Raw genomic sequence first — 14,173 nt, 5'->3', positions numbered from 1 at the left:
CCAAATTGGGATTCAGGAAACTCTAAAAAAGACTTGATGATCCCCAAAGTAGAAATGTAGAGGTGTTTTGATTAAAAATGCTTGTTTCCCTTTCAAAAGTCTTTCAATTGTTCTCCAGAACAGGGCAGAAAGGCTCCTGTCTGTGTTTAGCGCTCTCTCGCTCTCTCGCTCTCTCTCTCTCTCTCTCTCTCTCTCTCTCTCTCTCTCTCTCTCTCTCAATGTTTGTGTCTGAATGTATGCAGGAGGCATTGGATCCCCTGGAACTGAAGTTAACAATCAGTGTAAGACACCATATGGATGCTAGGGATTGAAACTGGGTGTGCCTGCCAGGGATCGAACCCTGGCCTTCTCCAAGAGCAGTAAGCCCTTTTAATCCCTGAGCCATAATTCTTCACTCTAGCCCCTAATTCTTTTCTGTTTTGTTTTGTGCTTGTTTTTGTCAAGACAGGGTTTACAACCAGAGGACTGGTTGCCCTGTCTATATAGTCCTGGCTGTCCTGGAACTTGTAGACCAGGCCACTTTGGCCTGGAACTCAGCGATCTGCCTGCCTCTCCCAGTGTTGGGGTAAAATCGTGCACAACCACCGACGGCCTATAATCCACTCTTTTGTTTTGTTTTGTTTTGTTTTGTTTTTGAGACAGGGTTTCTCTGTATGTAGTCCTGGCTGTCCTAGAACTCGCTCTTTTAATCCCGAGTGCTGGGATTAAAGGCATGCGCCACCACGGCCTGGTTTATAATAACCCACTCTTACAATCCTCTCATTTCTCTTTTTTTTTTTTTTTTTTTTTTTTTTTATGAGAGTGCAGGGTCCAGGCAGCAACATCAGCCTGGAGAGAGCCAAGTGCCCGCTGAGCCGCCACCATGCTTCTCGTGCTTGTGACTCAAGGTCTCCAATCTCACATGCAGTGCCACCAATGCCCTTTCTTGCAGGTCCTGGACAGGAAGAAGTCTAAGAGTAGTGGGGTGGGTGCTCACGAGGTGCAGCAGCCCTCGCCTTCCCGGGCGGCGCAGGCTCAGGCCACACCCAGTCTCGGAATTCAAGCGGTGGAACCGCGTCTGCGGGGCCCCGATGTGAAACTACAACCCCCAGGTTCCCCTCGCGGCCGCACGTGGTCCCGCAGCCCCTGAAATAAAAGCGCGGCGGCGCGGCTCAGTAGAGACTGAGTCCCCAGCGCACAGGAGCGACCCGGTGAGCAGAGCAAAGGCAGGTACGTAGGACGGGGGGAGCTCGGGGACTGTGAGGGTGACCCCTATCGCCTGTTTCCAGTGACACTCTGGGGTTCTTTGCAGACCAGAGAAGCCCGGTTTCCAGGAACCCTTGTCTGAATCGGTCATTTAGCCTTTCAACAGAGGGGAATTTAGCCATTGACTCTAATACACCTATCACTTATTTTAGGAGAGATTGCTTTTTTTTTTTTTTTTTTTTTTTTTTTTTTTTTTTTGGCTTCTTGTTTTGTGTTTCTCCATATCCGAATTTCTGGTTTGCCAAGTCTTTCTCAAGTCATTCTCCTTGTTCAGAGCTACACCAAATTCTCCCGATCCCTTCTTAAACTTTGAGGCTTTAAAAAGAACTTTGGCGCCAGGCAGTGGTGGTGCACGCCTTTAATTCCAGCACTCGAGAGGCAGAGGCAGGCAGATGTCTGTGAGTTCGAGGACAGCCTGGTCTACAGAGCGAGTTCCAGGACTGCTAGGGGTACACAGAGAGACCCTGTCCCAGGGGCGGGCAGGAGAGGGGAGGGGGAGGGGGAGACACCACACACACAGAACTTTGGCTTCTGTGCCCTGTTGTTCTTATGTGTGGATGCAGGTGTGAGGTTTCCAGGGTACTATTCCCTCCGCAGCGTTTCAACAAGAACATTCCAAAGTCACTTGAAGTCACGGGTGTGAGACTGTTGTGATCATTTGCTCTTAATTCAAACTATAAAGGATTTCAAAGCATAACACTTCCAAGTTGATTTTAAAATTTGTATTTTAAAAATATTGATTATTCGCTGTTAAAGCTTGCTTTTGTTTTCTTGGAGGGTTTTTTTTTGGGGGGGGGGTGGGCACTTGAGACAGGATGGCTCTATGTAGCCCTGGTTGTCCTAAAACTTTCTATGTAGACCAGGCTGGCCTCGAACTCACGGAGATCCACCTGCCTCTGCCTCCTGAGTGCTAGGACTAAAGACATGCACCACCATGCCCGGCTTCTGTGAGGTTTTTAATGAAAAACAGCTCTTCAGAGGAAATTCTGGTTAAATAATTTTCAGTTTGGAGGATCAAGGAATCTTTTTTTTTTTTTTTTTTTTTTTTTTTTTTTTTAAACACAAGGCTTCTAAATTATATAGCCCTCCCAACTGTTGGGACCAAAAGTGTGATTCCCGGCTGAATCCTCTGATTTTTGTTTTGATTTTATGTCCTTGAAATTGGGTCTTTCATAACACAGGCTGGTTTCCATTCACTGTGGAGCCACAGATGGGTTTGAACTCCTGACCCGCCTGTCTCCACCTCCCAGGTGCGGGTCCTTAGATACACAGCAATTCCTTGACTCCTAAAGTGAGTTTGAAAAGGGAGCCACGCGGAAGGGATTGGAGTGAGAGACAGATCCTGTGAAACAAAGACAAGCCATGGGGAAAGGCAGGCGGCAGCCCCAGGAATGGGTTCGAGCGTTAGGGCTGGCACACAAACCTTCCAAGAAGTTGCCATCTTCTGAATAGGACAGAGACAAGATCAGAAATGTGGGTGTTCTGGGGGTTCCACAGTGATTCCCAGCCCTCCTTCTCTTCTCCCACAGGTCCTAATTTTTAACTACTCAAACTGCATCCAAGTGGTTATTAATTTAATAGCTCTCAGACACATAAGAGTGCCAGTCAGAACTTACAGAATGTTGTTATTACACGTGAAATAAGTGCAGCCTGAAGCACAAGAACATGAACGTCTGTGTAGCCCGAGCAGACCTTTTGATCTAGGATGCTTAATGGTGACTGGCTCCTCCAGCACTCGGCTTCCTTTGTAACGGTCTTGTGCCTCGAAGGTCCTCTTGGACCTGGGTCGATGACCACTGATGCAGATAAAAGGCAGCCCGGGTAAGTCATAAGAAGGGCAGGAAGTCCCAGGTAAGAAGAGAGCGGAGTTTAATGACTCAGTGCTGAGTGTTGGGAGGAGGTGTTGGGAGGAGGCACCGGCACAGGTGACTTCCCACTAGACGGGACTTCACGGAGACCACTGAGCCTGTGCTTCTGTGACTGTGTGCCTGGCACATCGAGCATGCTGTGTCGATTCATTTATTTTACCCTGTGAAATATGGTTACTATTACCCCCATTGCAGCCGGGTAAAGAAGCACAGAGAGAGAAATAGGAGAGGCGAGACGCAGGTCCGTGGAGTCTGACCCCAGAGCTACCGTCTGTCTTCTCTCTTGTAGGGAAAGCCATCTTAGCATGGCTGGTTCACTCTGGGTGTCTTGAGTTCAGATCATTATCCTAGGAGTGCTGGGTGGAGGTCCGCAGCAGGCATTGTGATTTGCCTGCTGAATCCTGGCTCTTCCCCAGGCTGCTCATTTCCTCGGCTGGGTCTGCATTAGTATGGGCTGGTGCACTCTGCCTGATGGAAAGGTCCATCAGTTCCAGATGAATGAATGAAATGAGGTCGCCCGTGCCAACAGTGAGTGCCAGTCAGGGAATCACCATCAGGTGCCATCTGAATACCCCATTCAGTCTCCCACATAGTCCTCATACGTGAATTGAAGACCAGGTGTTGGCTGGGGTGTAGCCTAACTGGTTAAGTGTCTACCATGCACAAAAACCTGGGTTCCATCCTGAACCCCCGCCCCAAAATAAGTGTGATGGCATATGCCTGTAATGGACAGTTTACAAGAAGGGATTGGGTATGGTGATGCATACCTGTAATCCCCGAGAGACGGGAAGAGCAGGAGTTCAGGATCACCCTCGGCTACATGGGGAATTGGAGGCTGGCATGGCTTACAAAGACCCTGCCTCAGAAAAAAGCAAAGGTTCAGCAGCTTGCTGCCAAGCCTGACAACCAGAGTTCAATTCTCGGGGTCCGCGTGGTGAAAGGAAAGAACTAATTCTCACAAGTTGTCCTCTGGCCTCTGCGCCTGAGCTGTGGTGTGTGCGGGTTCATACACCTAGACACGTGCACAACCAACATATGTTAAAAAGAGACCAAAAAAGCCTAGAGAAGCTGCAAAATCAATAAATTTAGGATATCAGAGGACACATAGGTTAGTTGGATGATAATTAGTATGATTCATTGAAACCTTAAGTGCCGGGTTTGGATGGGATCCCAGCTTAAGAGATGGAGAAGAGCCGGGCGGTGGTGGCGCCCGCCTTTAGTCCCAGCACTCGGGAGGCAGAGCCAGGTGGATCTCTGCGAGTTCGAGGCCAGCCTGGGCTACAGAGTGAGTTCCAGGAAAGGCGCAAAGCTACACAGAGAAACCCTGTCTCGAAAAACCAAAAAAAAAAAAAAAAAAAAAAAGAGATGGAGAAGAGAATGCCTGCTTCTTCTGACTGTATTCAGTTTAAGTAATAGCAGTTCCTCATGTGTCTGAGGCCCCTGAGTGAAGGTGCAGCTCTGGTCCTGCTGGTTTTCACTCCTACTCTTGAGGTCTGGGGCTCCCCCAGCTCTCTAAGTAGCTAAAATGGAAGGCCTTCCAGATAGCGTTTCCCCAGGTCTACCCCTTCTGTCTTAAAGTCTCCCCACCAACGCAATTCAGCTCCGAGTTTTTACATTCTTCGGCTTGCTCTGGGTGTTTCTAGGTTGTAAGTGGATTTTACCACACTAACCTGGGATTGAACTTTGGCCTGGGAGTTTGGTCATTAATTGACATTCCTTGAAGAAAGAGAGTAGTGACGCTGTATATTTTCCAGTCCAGCAGCTCGATGGCCATCCCTAAGAAGAAACTCCGGGGTCTCGTTGCTGCCACCATCACTCCGATGACTGAGAATGGGTAACTATCATGGGGGTGGGGGAGCAGAGAGGGACCCGTTCCCATTCACTGGAAAGGTCAGAAGCTCCAGGAGTCACTGCACCTCTGGGGTGGTCTTACCAAGCGGTAGCTTCTGCAGTGTGCCTTGACTTCCTAAGTCAGAAAGGGCCAGCCATCATGGTGGTGGAAAAGGAGAGAGAGGGCTGGAGAGATGGCTCAGTGGTTAAGAGCACTGGCTGCTCTTCCAGAGGACCCAAATTCAATTCCCAGCACCCACATGGCAGCTCATAGCTGTCTGTAACTCCAGCTCCAGGGAACTGACACTGTCACAGACATACATCAGGCAAAACACCAATGCACATAAAATAAAAATTAAAACGAAAGAAAATAGAACATTTAAAAAAAAAAAAGAGTGAGAAGGGAATTTTCCCAGTGCCTTTAGCCCAGACAGGGCCCTTGGAACTAGAGGAGAATCCTATCTTGGGGTGACTACTGTCCTCATCCCTCTAGGGATTCTGTCACTTTGGACGTCTGCAGTGTGGCTCGCTGTGGAGTCTGTACTTGGGTCTGACCCCTTGAAACTCATCCCAAGAAAGTGGGGAGAGGGTGCTGAAAAGGTGGCTGAGCTGGAAAAGTGCTTGCTGTACCAACGTGAGGACCTGGGCGCAGATCACCACCATCTGTGTAAATGTCAGGCCCATGTCCCAGTGTTGCAGAGGCAGAGACAGGAGGATCTCTGGGGCTTGCTGACAAGCCAGACTCTCTGAATCACTGAGCTTCAGGTCTGGTTCAGATAGTGCCTCAAAAATAACAATAATAAGGTGGAGAGCAATTGAGGAAGACACATGGAGTCAGTTTCCAGCCTCCATATATTTGTCTGCACATGTAAACATGTACCCATATACATGTATACTCATAAACACATCCACACCACATTATACACATCCATCAACACACACACACACACACACACACACACACACACACACACACTACACAAAGAAAACAAAGCATGTTCATAGACATTATCTTAGTTAGGATATTGCTGTGATAAAACCATGACCAAAAGTAAGTTGAAGAGGAGTTTATTTTTTTACACTATATATCACAGTTCATCATCAAAGGCAGTCAAGGCAGGAACTCAAACAGGGCAGGAGCTGATGCAGAGGCCATGGTGGGGGTACTGTTTACTGACTGAATTCCCCCTGGCCTGCTCAGCCTACTTTCTTATAGCACCCCAGGACCACCAGCCCAGGGATGGCACCACCCACAATGAGCTGGTCCTCCCCACAGCTATCAGCAGTTATGAAACTGCTCTACAGACTTGCCTATAGGCAAATCTTTGGGGTTTTGTTTGGTTTTTGTTTTTGATTTTTTTTTGTTTGGTTGTTTTATTTTGTTGGTTTTTCAAGACAGGGCTTCCCTGGGTAACCTCCACTGTCCTGGAACTTGCTCTGTAGACCAGGCTAACCTTGAACTTATAGAGATCCACCTGCCTCTGCCTCCCAAGTGCTGGGATCAAAGGTGTGCACCACCACCGCCCAGCTGTTTTTTGTTTGTTTGTTTGTTTGTTTTTAAGACAGGGTCTTTCAACATAGCCATAACTGTCCTGGAACTCACTATGTAGACCAGGCTAGCCTCTAGTCTGCCTCTCAAGTGCTGGGATTAAAGACCCAGCTATGTTCTAGGCAATCTTATGGAGACCTTTTTTTTTTTGGTTTTTTTCGAGACAGGGTTTCTCTGTGCAGCTTTGCGCCTTTCCTGGAACTCACTTGGTAGCCCAGGCTGGCCTCGAACTCACAGAGATCCGCCTGGCTCTGCCTCCCGAGTGCTGGGATTAAAGGCGTGCGCCACCACTATGGAGACTTTTTATTTATTCATTTTAAGTCCTTCCCAAATGACTCTAGCTTGTGTCAGGTTGCCATACATCTAGGACCGATGATTTGGAAGGACCCTATGCCACCGGAAAAGGGGCCGGCATCAGCAAGGTGGACTCCTCGGGCATCGTTCTGGTCTCATTTAGAAGCTGATTCAACGTTAGGAGGCGGGGGCAGAGGAGGGAGGGAAGACAGCAGAGGGACCGATTGATGATCGTTCAGTTTTCTCAACAGTTTCTGGGGCAGGTGCCTTGACTTCCAGAGGGAGGCTGGGGCAGCCGCTTTGCCTGCCTGATCAGATAGTGGCCGTGCACCATTCACGACGTTGCGTGCTCCTCCCTGGACACGTGACACAAGGGGAGCGGGCACTTCCGCCTGCTGAGGGGTGCTGACCCATCAGAGGTGAATTCTGGCACCTCTAAGCTACTTCCTCCTGTAAGATAAAAAAATACCCCACACCTACAGTGCAGAATGGTGATCACTAAAGTCCTTGCAGCAGCGCTTGGTCACGCACTCAGGGCACCAGGTTTGAGTCGTTACTGTGGCGAGAGAGACAAGGTTAAGAGGAAGATGAGCCAACTAGTACTCCTTCTCAAAAGGCCTTTTGGGGGGGGAGTTTTATTTCTGAATTTGTAAACCTTTTTAGAACTTCGAATCCTCGTTCCTAGGTGGCCACATCACAGCTCCCTTAGATATTTGGAGCCCAAGACGGTATAAAAAAAACTCCCGCCGGGCGGTGGTGGCGCACGCCTTTAATCCCAGCACTCGGGAGGCAGAGCCAGGCGGAGCTCTGTGAGTTCGAGGCCAGCCTGGGCTACCAAGTGAGTTCCAGGAAAGGCGCAAAGCTACACAGAGAAACCCTGTCTCGAAAAAACAAAAAAACAAAACTCCCATCCTTCCTGGAAGTTAAGTTGCTGACGTATTATTTAGATCACTCTGTTGGCTAATAGTCTTTTTTTTTTTTTTCCCCCTGCTACTTCTCCTTTTCCACAACTTCTGGAAAAGACTGAAGTCAGCTGTTTCTCAGTTTCAGCTGCTGGTTGGGTAGATAAGCAAGAGACATGTGACTACATGAGCAGGCTGAATTTACTTCCGGCTCCAGAGTGCAATCCTGGCTGTCACCCAGCTCAGCACATTCCATCCTGTCCTTGCTGGGTGAGCCTCTGAAGTGGCTTTGGCCAAACACCCTTACTTTTCCTCTGGGACCCACTGAGAGCAGCTGTGTGGTTTTCCTTGTTCTGCTGTTATCTGGGAGCACAAACCCAGAGCGTTAGAGATAAGGAACAGGCCTCTGAAAGTGCACACCTGCAAGTCCACCACTTGGGAGGGAGAGGCAAGAAAATCCCTGGAAGGCCACCCTTAACTGATGAGTGCAGGGCCAGCCTGAGCTATATTAACTCTCTTTTCTCTCATCCCTTGCTCCATCACAATCGTCTTATAGAGACTGGAGAGGCGGTTCGGTCAGTGGTCAAGGGCACTTGCAGCCCAGTTCTACATGGTGACTTCCAACCGTCGTTAATTCCTAACTCCAGTTCCAGGGGATCCGGTGCTCTCTTCTGGTCTCCTCAGGTGCACACACAGTCCACAAACATACATGCACACACAGTCCACAAACATACATGCACACACAGTCCACAAACATACATGCAAGTAAAACAGTCACACACCTAAGATGAAAAATAAATCTTAAAAAAAAAAAGCCGGGTGGTGGTGGCACACGCCTTTAATCCCAGCACTCGGGAGGCAGAGCCAGGCGGATCTCTGTGAGTTTGAGGCCAGCCTGGGCTACCATGTGAGTTCCAGGAGAGGCACAAAGCTACACAGAGAAACTCTGTCTCAAAAAACCAAAAAAAAAAAAAAAAACCTATCCTTGGGCCAGCAAAATGGCCCAGTGGGTAAAGATCTTAAATCCCCAGGACCCACATAACAAACAGACAGGATAGCACTTGTCTGTAATCCCCGAGCAGCAGATAGAGCCAGAGGAATCCTGGGACATTCTGGGGCTAGCCAGCCTGGATTACCCAGCAGCAAACAAAAGACCCTGTCTCAGCCAAGGTACAAAGTAAGAACTGTAGCTGAGGTTGTCTTCGGACCTGCACTGCATGCACTCTTACACACTTGAACATACCCAAGCACAAGGACACACACAAAAGGTAAAAACAAGCGCCTTCATATCCTGCAAAGGAAGACTTCAGCCATCCCATCTCTGTGGTGCCTGAGTGTCTTCAGCCCTCTGCTCTCACGCCATTAGCAACTTGGTGAGTTCCACAATGGAGTGAGACGTTTTAAAGTACCTGCCACACCAGTCTATCTCCACCCCGCAGCCTAGTGAGCATCCTCGTAAGTCAATCTGGCAGATCATTCTCCTTTACTGGAGTCTGTTGACTCTCCTCTCCCAAAGCCTTGCTTCTCGCTGTGTGGTCCTTAGACCAGTTATCCAGGACCTCATGGGAACTGGATAGGGAAGCAGGCCTCAGGCCCTACCACATACTACGAGTCAGAACCTGCCTCCGAACAGTGGTCCAGGAAAGCCTGAGATGAACTAGCCTGAAGGTGAAAGCGAAACTCCTAGAGACAGTGTAGGAAGTCTTGCACAATCTACCTTTTCTTTCTGGCACTTCCATTTGGTTCCCCAAACAACATCACATCCTTTCTTTCCAGGCTCCACCTTGCCTCATTCTGTTTCCCCTACTCTCACCTTCTCCTTTAACACTTCTACTTACCCATCAGAACATTTGCAGGAGTGAAGGGACTTTCTTCTCCTCCTCCTCCCCTCCCCAGAAGAGTTCATCTTCCCATCTGCTGAAACACTCTGACCATGGATGCGTGAAGAGCGTCCAGCACTCATTTGCCAGGCCTGGGAACGGCAACCATACAAAACAACACTTAGAGACAGCCTGGTTTAGGTTTAAGTACCCTCTTTAGCGAGTGGGGGACAGAGGGCTGCGGGCGCTTTTAGAGGAGAATGAGTGAGCCCGGAGTAAACAGTAGTTTGTAAATGGTTCTCTAGAAAGACTGTCTTGCTGTGGTGACATTCCCAGTCACCACAGGTGGTTACCTCTAGGTGAGGTTTCCAGAGGACATAGGACAGCAGTTGTCCCTCTGGAAGGATGTCCAGTAAGAGAACTTCAAAGAGTGTTCCACCCTGCACCCAGGAGGAGCAACAGCAGGTCAGAAAGTCCCGGGTTCTGAGGGTTTTTTAACTCTTGATTTAGTTCAAAGCTCTCAGTGTGCTAAGCATCATAAATGGGTCTCATTTCCCAAGCCCCAACCCATCCTTTGGCAATTCTTCCCCATTTCTTCTTAAAAAAAAAAAAACTAGAAGCTCCCTCGTGTGTGACCCCCATGGCACCTGTGTATACCTTTTTACATTGCATCAAATGTATCTGGTTTATGCTGTCTGTTATCATAACTTTTTATGTGTGTTATATCTGTGTGGGGGCGCACATGCCACAGCACACACGTGAAGGTCAGAAGAAGACAGCTCGCCGTGTGGATCCCAGGGATTGAACTCAGCCTGTCAGGCTGGCTTCAAGTGCCTTTCCCCACTGAACTATCTTGCCAGCCCATGATAACGTGTTTGCTAATGCCTGTATCTTCCAGCAGGCTTTGAGCTGTTTTTACTGAGGGTGGGCCACAAACAAGGACCAAACATGTGTCTTATTTACCTTTCTGCCTTCAGCATCCGACAGAGTTGACTTGTCATTTTATCAGGGACTGTGCCACAGGGGTGACTAATGTGGCAGTCAGAGGGAGAAAGGAGGTTGGTGTCTGGTGGAATAAACACTGCCTGCCAGTCACCTTGACGGGCATTTGATCTAGACAGTCCAATTTCAGCTTGACAACTGCACCAGGGACCTGCAGCCCTATTTCATGGCTGGAGAAATTTTAAGAAGTCTTTTTTTTATCTGGATACAGTAACACGTACCTATAGTCCCAGTGCCTCAGGAGACTCAGACAAGAAGATCATTTCAACCTGAGCAACACAGTAAACCAGAGAGAGGGAGAGAGAGAGAGAGAGAGAGAGAGAGAGAGAGAGAGAGAGAGAGAGAGAGAGAGAGAGAGAGAGACAAGAGAACAGAATAGATGGAGGGAGGAAAAATGTCAAGAAAAAAAAGTTGTATTTTCTCTGTCAAATGCCATTCACTGTGGTAATGCCTTTTCCTGCTGAGCCACCGTACAGGCCCTGGGTCCATTTGTGAGTGAACTGCTGAGTGTCTTGGTCAAGAGCTGCAAACTTAACCACCGATAGCAAGTGTCAGGCAGGGATCTGAAAGCCTGAGGTAGCTGGTAGGACATGGAACCTTTAAGAGTGCGGATGCTGGGGGGGGGGCTGGAGAGATGGCTCAGAGGTTGAGAGCACTGGCTGTTCTTCCAGAGGTCCTAAGTTCAATTCCCAGGACCCACATGGTGGCTTACAGCCATCTGTAATGAGATCTGGTGCCCTTCTTCTGGCATGTAGACTGTATGTATAATAAATCAACTAATCAATCGATCAATCTTTAAAAAATGTAATTAAAAAAATAAATAAAAGAGTGCAGGCACTGGTCTTCCTGTTTGAGAAATTAGCCTTAGCCAAGTGTGGTGCCCTACACCTTTAATCTCAGCACACTAGAAGAGTCTACACAGTGAGTTCCAGGAGAGCCAGAGCTATAGAGAGAGACCCTGTCTAGGATAGTCAGAGCTACATAGTCAGACCCCATCTCTTAAAAAAAAAAAAAAAAGAAAGAAAGAAAAGAAAAAAGAAAAAAAGAAAAGCCTTGTTAGATATCTGACCTTTCAGTCAATTGTTGGGGTTTATGATCGTGTGTGTGCATGTAGAAGGCAGAAAACAACCCTCAAAATATTGTTCCTCACATGCCATTCACCTTATAGTGGCTCAGAAGTCCCCAAGTAGGGCTAGTCTGGCTGGCCAGTGAGCTCCAGGGACCTGCTGCCTCCCAGTGGATGTTTTTTGGTATATTTTTACATTAGTTCTGTACATCAGACTCAGGTCCCTATGCTTGCATGGTAAATATGTCACCAAAGTCCCCAGCCCAAAAGTCTTTTCCTATGTGAAAGAAATTTTAACAAAATGAAAATCAGACAGAAGTTGTTCTAAGGGTAGCCCCTTTTCAGCCTGGGCTGTAGTTCCAAAGGGGCACAGGCTGAGAACCTTTTCTAGATGATTCTTCTACTGCCCTAGAAATTCTAGCATTGGTGCCATTCCTAAAGGCATCTCTTAAAAAGACAGATAATGCATCTCCCGTGAGCCTGAGAAGAATTATTAGCCAGTGCAGCCTGAAGGAATGTGGCAGGGAAGGGGAGAGCGTAGGTGGAACCCCTTTCCACTGAGGCAAAACAAAATAAAACAAACAAAACACATGAAGTTCTCTGAGGAGGAGAAGAAGCTTGAGTTTCACCTTCCTACATCTGCCTGAGGGTACTGCCAGCTCCCTAGAAAGAGGTGCGTGCCCAGACAGAACCAGACAGAACTAGACAGATGGCAGCTCCGTGAAGCGTGGGAGGAACTGAGGAGGCAGGGCTTTACACTCCCCACCCCACCCCCACGCCACCACCCACCCCCATCATCCCTCCAAGTCCTGCCTCATGACTTCTTCCCAGCCTCCTCTTGGGATTTATCCTTCGCCCGTCTGAACCCCCATGCCCTTAATTCTTAACTTAGTCATAGCTTTCAGGTTTTAGTTAATTATGTACACAACCTCCTAATGTGATAGTGAAGTTACAAAATATCCCAGGCCTGAAGGCAGAGTTGACGTAGGTGCCCACCCACATCAACACGTCTTTGTGGTCTTTTGAGGGGCAGAGAGTGGGCAGAGTTATGCTGGGCCCCAGCCACAGTAGAAAGAGCCTTCCTCTCATGGCCTTAAAACTCCCCTAAGGGCTGGAGAGATGGCTCAGCACCCCTTCTCAATGACCGACGGCTGGCCAAGCTGTGTCTTCCCTCACCTTGTGGGCAGCTACTGTGTCTACTGTCTTTGCTTTTAATATCTTTTCCTTTCATCTCAAAATCGGCTGAATTCTTCTTTTCTCTCTTTGCTTCTGTGCCCTTGGCTGAAATAGCCTTTGATGTCTGTTATCTCGATGCATCAGATTTTTTTTTTCATTGTTGTTTAAGGAATAGACTAAGTAAAGATGAAAAGAATGGTAATAAGGCTAGATCCCAATTAGGAGGCTCCAGTCCTACTTTACAAAAGCCTAAATGACAGCCAGCTAGTTCTCTGTGTTCTGGGCAATGTGTCCATGGTTCTGCAACAGTAAACCCAGACTCGCCACACTCTCCCTCATCCATCCTCCCCACCTTGATTTTCCTTTTTCTTTTCTTTTTTTTTTTTTTTTTTTTTTTTGAGACAATGTCTCTCTGTGTAGCTCTAGCTGTCCTGGAACTCACTCTGTAGACCAGGCTGGCCTGAAACTCAGAGGTCTGCCTGCCTCTGCCTCCCGAGTGCTGGGATTAAAGGCGTCCACCGCCGTCACCCAGCGCCACCTTAATTTTTCATAGTTGTAGGCCATTTAGTGCAGTTTTTGAGCCTACTTATCAATTTTTAAATTAATATGATTTTTAAGGGGAAACACCTTATCACCTTAAGCATCAGATCTTAACAAGGTCATTTTGCTTCAGACTGAAAAGTACAGGCAGATCACATGGGGAGTTTGTTAAAGTACAGATTCCCACCCAGTTGTTGAGACCATGCCTACAATGTCAGCAGTTTAGAAGCTGAGACAAGAATGTCAGGAGTTCAAGGCCAGCTGCAGCTACATAGGGAGAGGCCAGCCTGAGCTACATGAGACTGCCCAGCTGGACATAGTGGATTCACATCTTATTGAGAGAACTCAACTAAGACATGAAAGAGTAGAGACAAAGAATACGGGCGTTTTTTCTGAAACAGAGATCTCCCCAACAAAGGAAGCATGGGGATTTGATTTAGGGAGTCTAGACAGATTCAGTCCTAGGCATGTCAAGTTAAGAGGTCACTCCTGTGCATTCTCAGTTAAAGGTCCTACTTTTTAAAAAGAAAAGATTTGTTTATTTCTAGTTTATATGTATGGATGTTTTGCCTGTGTGTATGTAGTATGTATGTATGTATGTATGTGCATCACGTGCATGGCTGTTCCCTGAGGAGGGGGGTATCAGACCCTCTGGAACTAGAGTTTCAGAGGGCTGTGAGCCACCATGTGGGTGCTGGAACCAAACCTTGGTCTTCTGCAAAGGCAACAGTGTTGTTCCCCACGGAACCGGCTCTCTAGTCCGAGGTCATAATTTTAAAGGAAAAGATGGTAGAAACATTTGGAGGCATGTGCAGCTCAAAGTCATGGAGCACTTAGGAAAGGAGTAAAGTGACAGAAATGCCTCTGGGGATGCTTGGCTT

At 47.9% G+C, this 14,173-nt stretch overlaps 1 protein-coding gene across 2 annotated transcripts in view; it reads left to right on the top strand.

Moving 5' to 3' along the window:
• The first annotated feature begins 1,052 nt into the window (after positions 1–1,052).
• The window catches only part of Npl (N-acetylneuraminate pyruvate lyase), a 39,548-nt gene continuing 26,427 nt past the window's right edge, over positions 1,053–14,173 (top strand). The window contains exons 1-2 of one of the 2 annotated variants that reach the window (XM_052737204.1): positions 1,053–1,209; positions 4,873–4,947. In XM_052737204.1, coding sequence (XP_052593164.1) covers positions 4,880–4,947 — 68 coding nt within the window. In that variant the 5' untranslated portion in view covers positions 1,053–1,209; positions 4,873–4,879. Of the gene's footprint in view, positions 1,210–4,867; positions 4,948–14,173 lie in introns of both variants that reach the window. The other variant, XM_052737203.1, reaches the window with a different exon arrangement.

The sequence above is a fragment of the Peromyscus californicus genome, unplaced genomic scaffold, assembly GCF_007827085.1.
Source record: "Peromyscus californicus insignis strain IS unplaced genomic scaffold, ASM782708v3 Scaffold_14__1_contigs__length_90479793_seg_2, whole genome shotgun sequence".
NCBI classification, from domain to species: Eukaryota; Metazoa; Chordata; class Mammalia; order Rodentia; family Cricetidae; genus Peromyscus; species Peromyscus californicus.
This window is presented reverse-complemented; position numbering and strand designations above follow the sequence as displayed.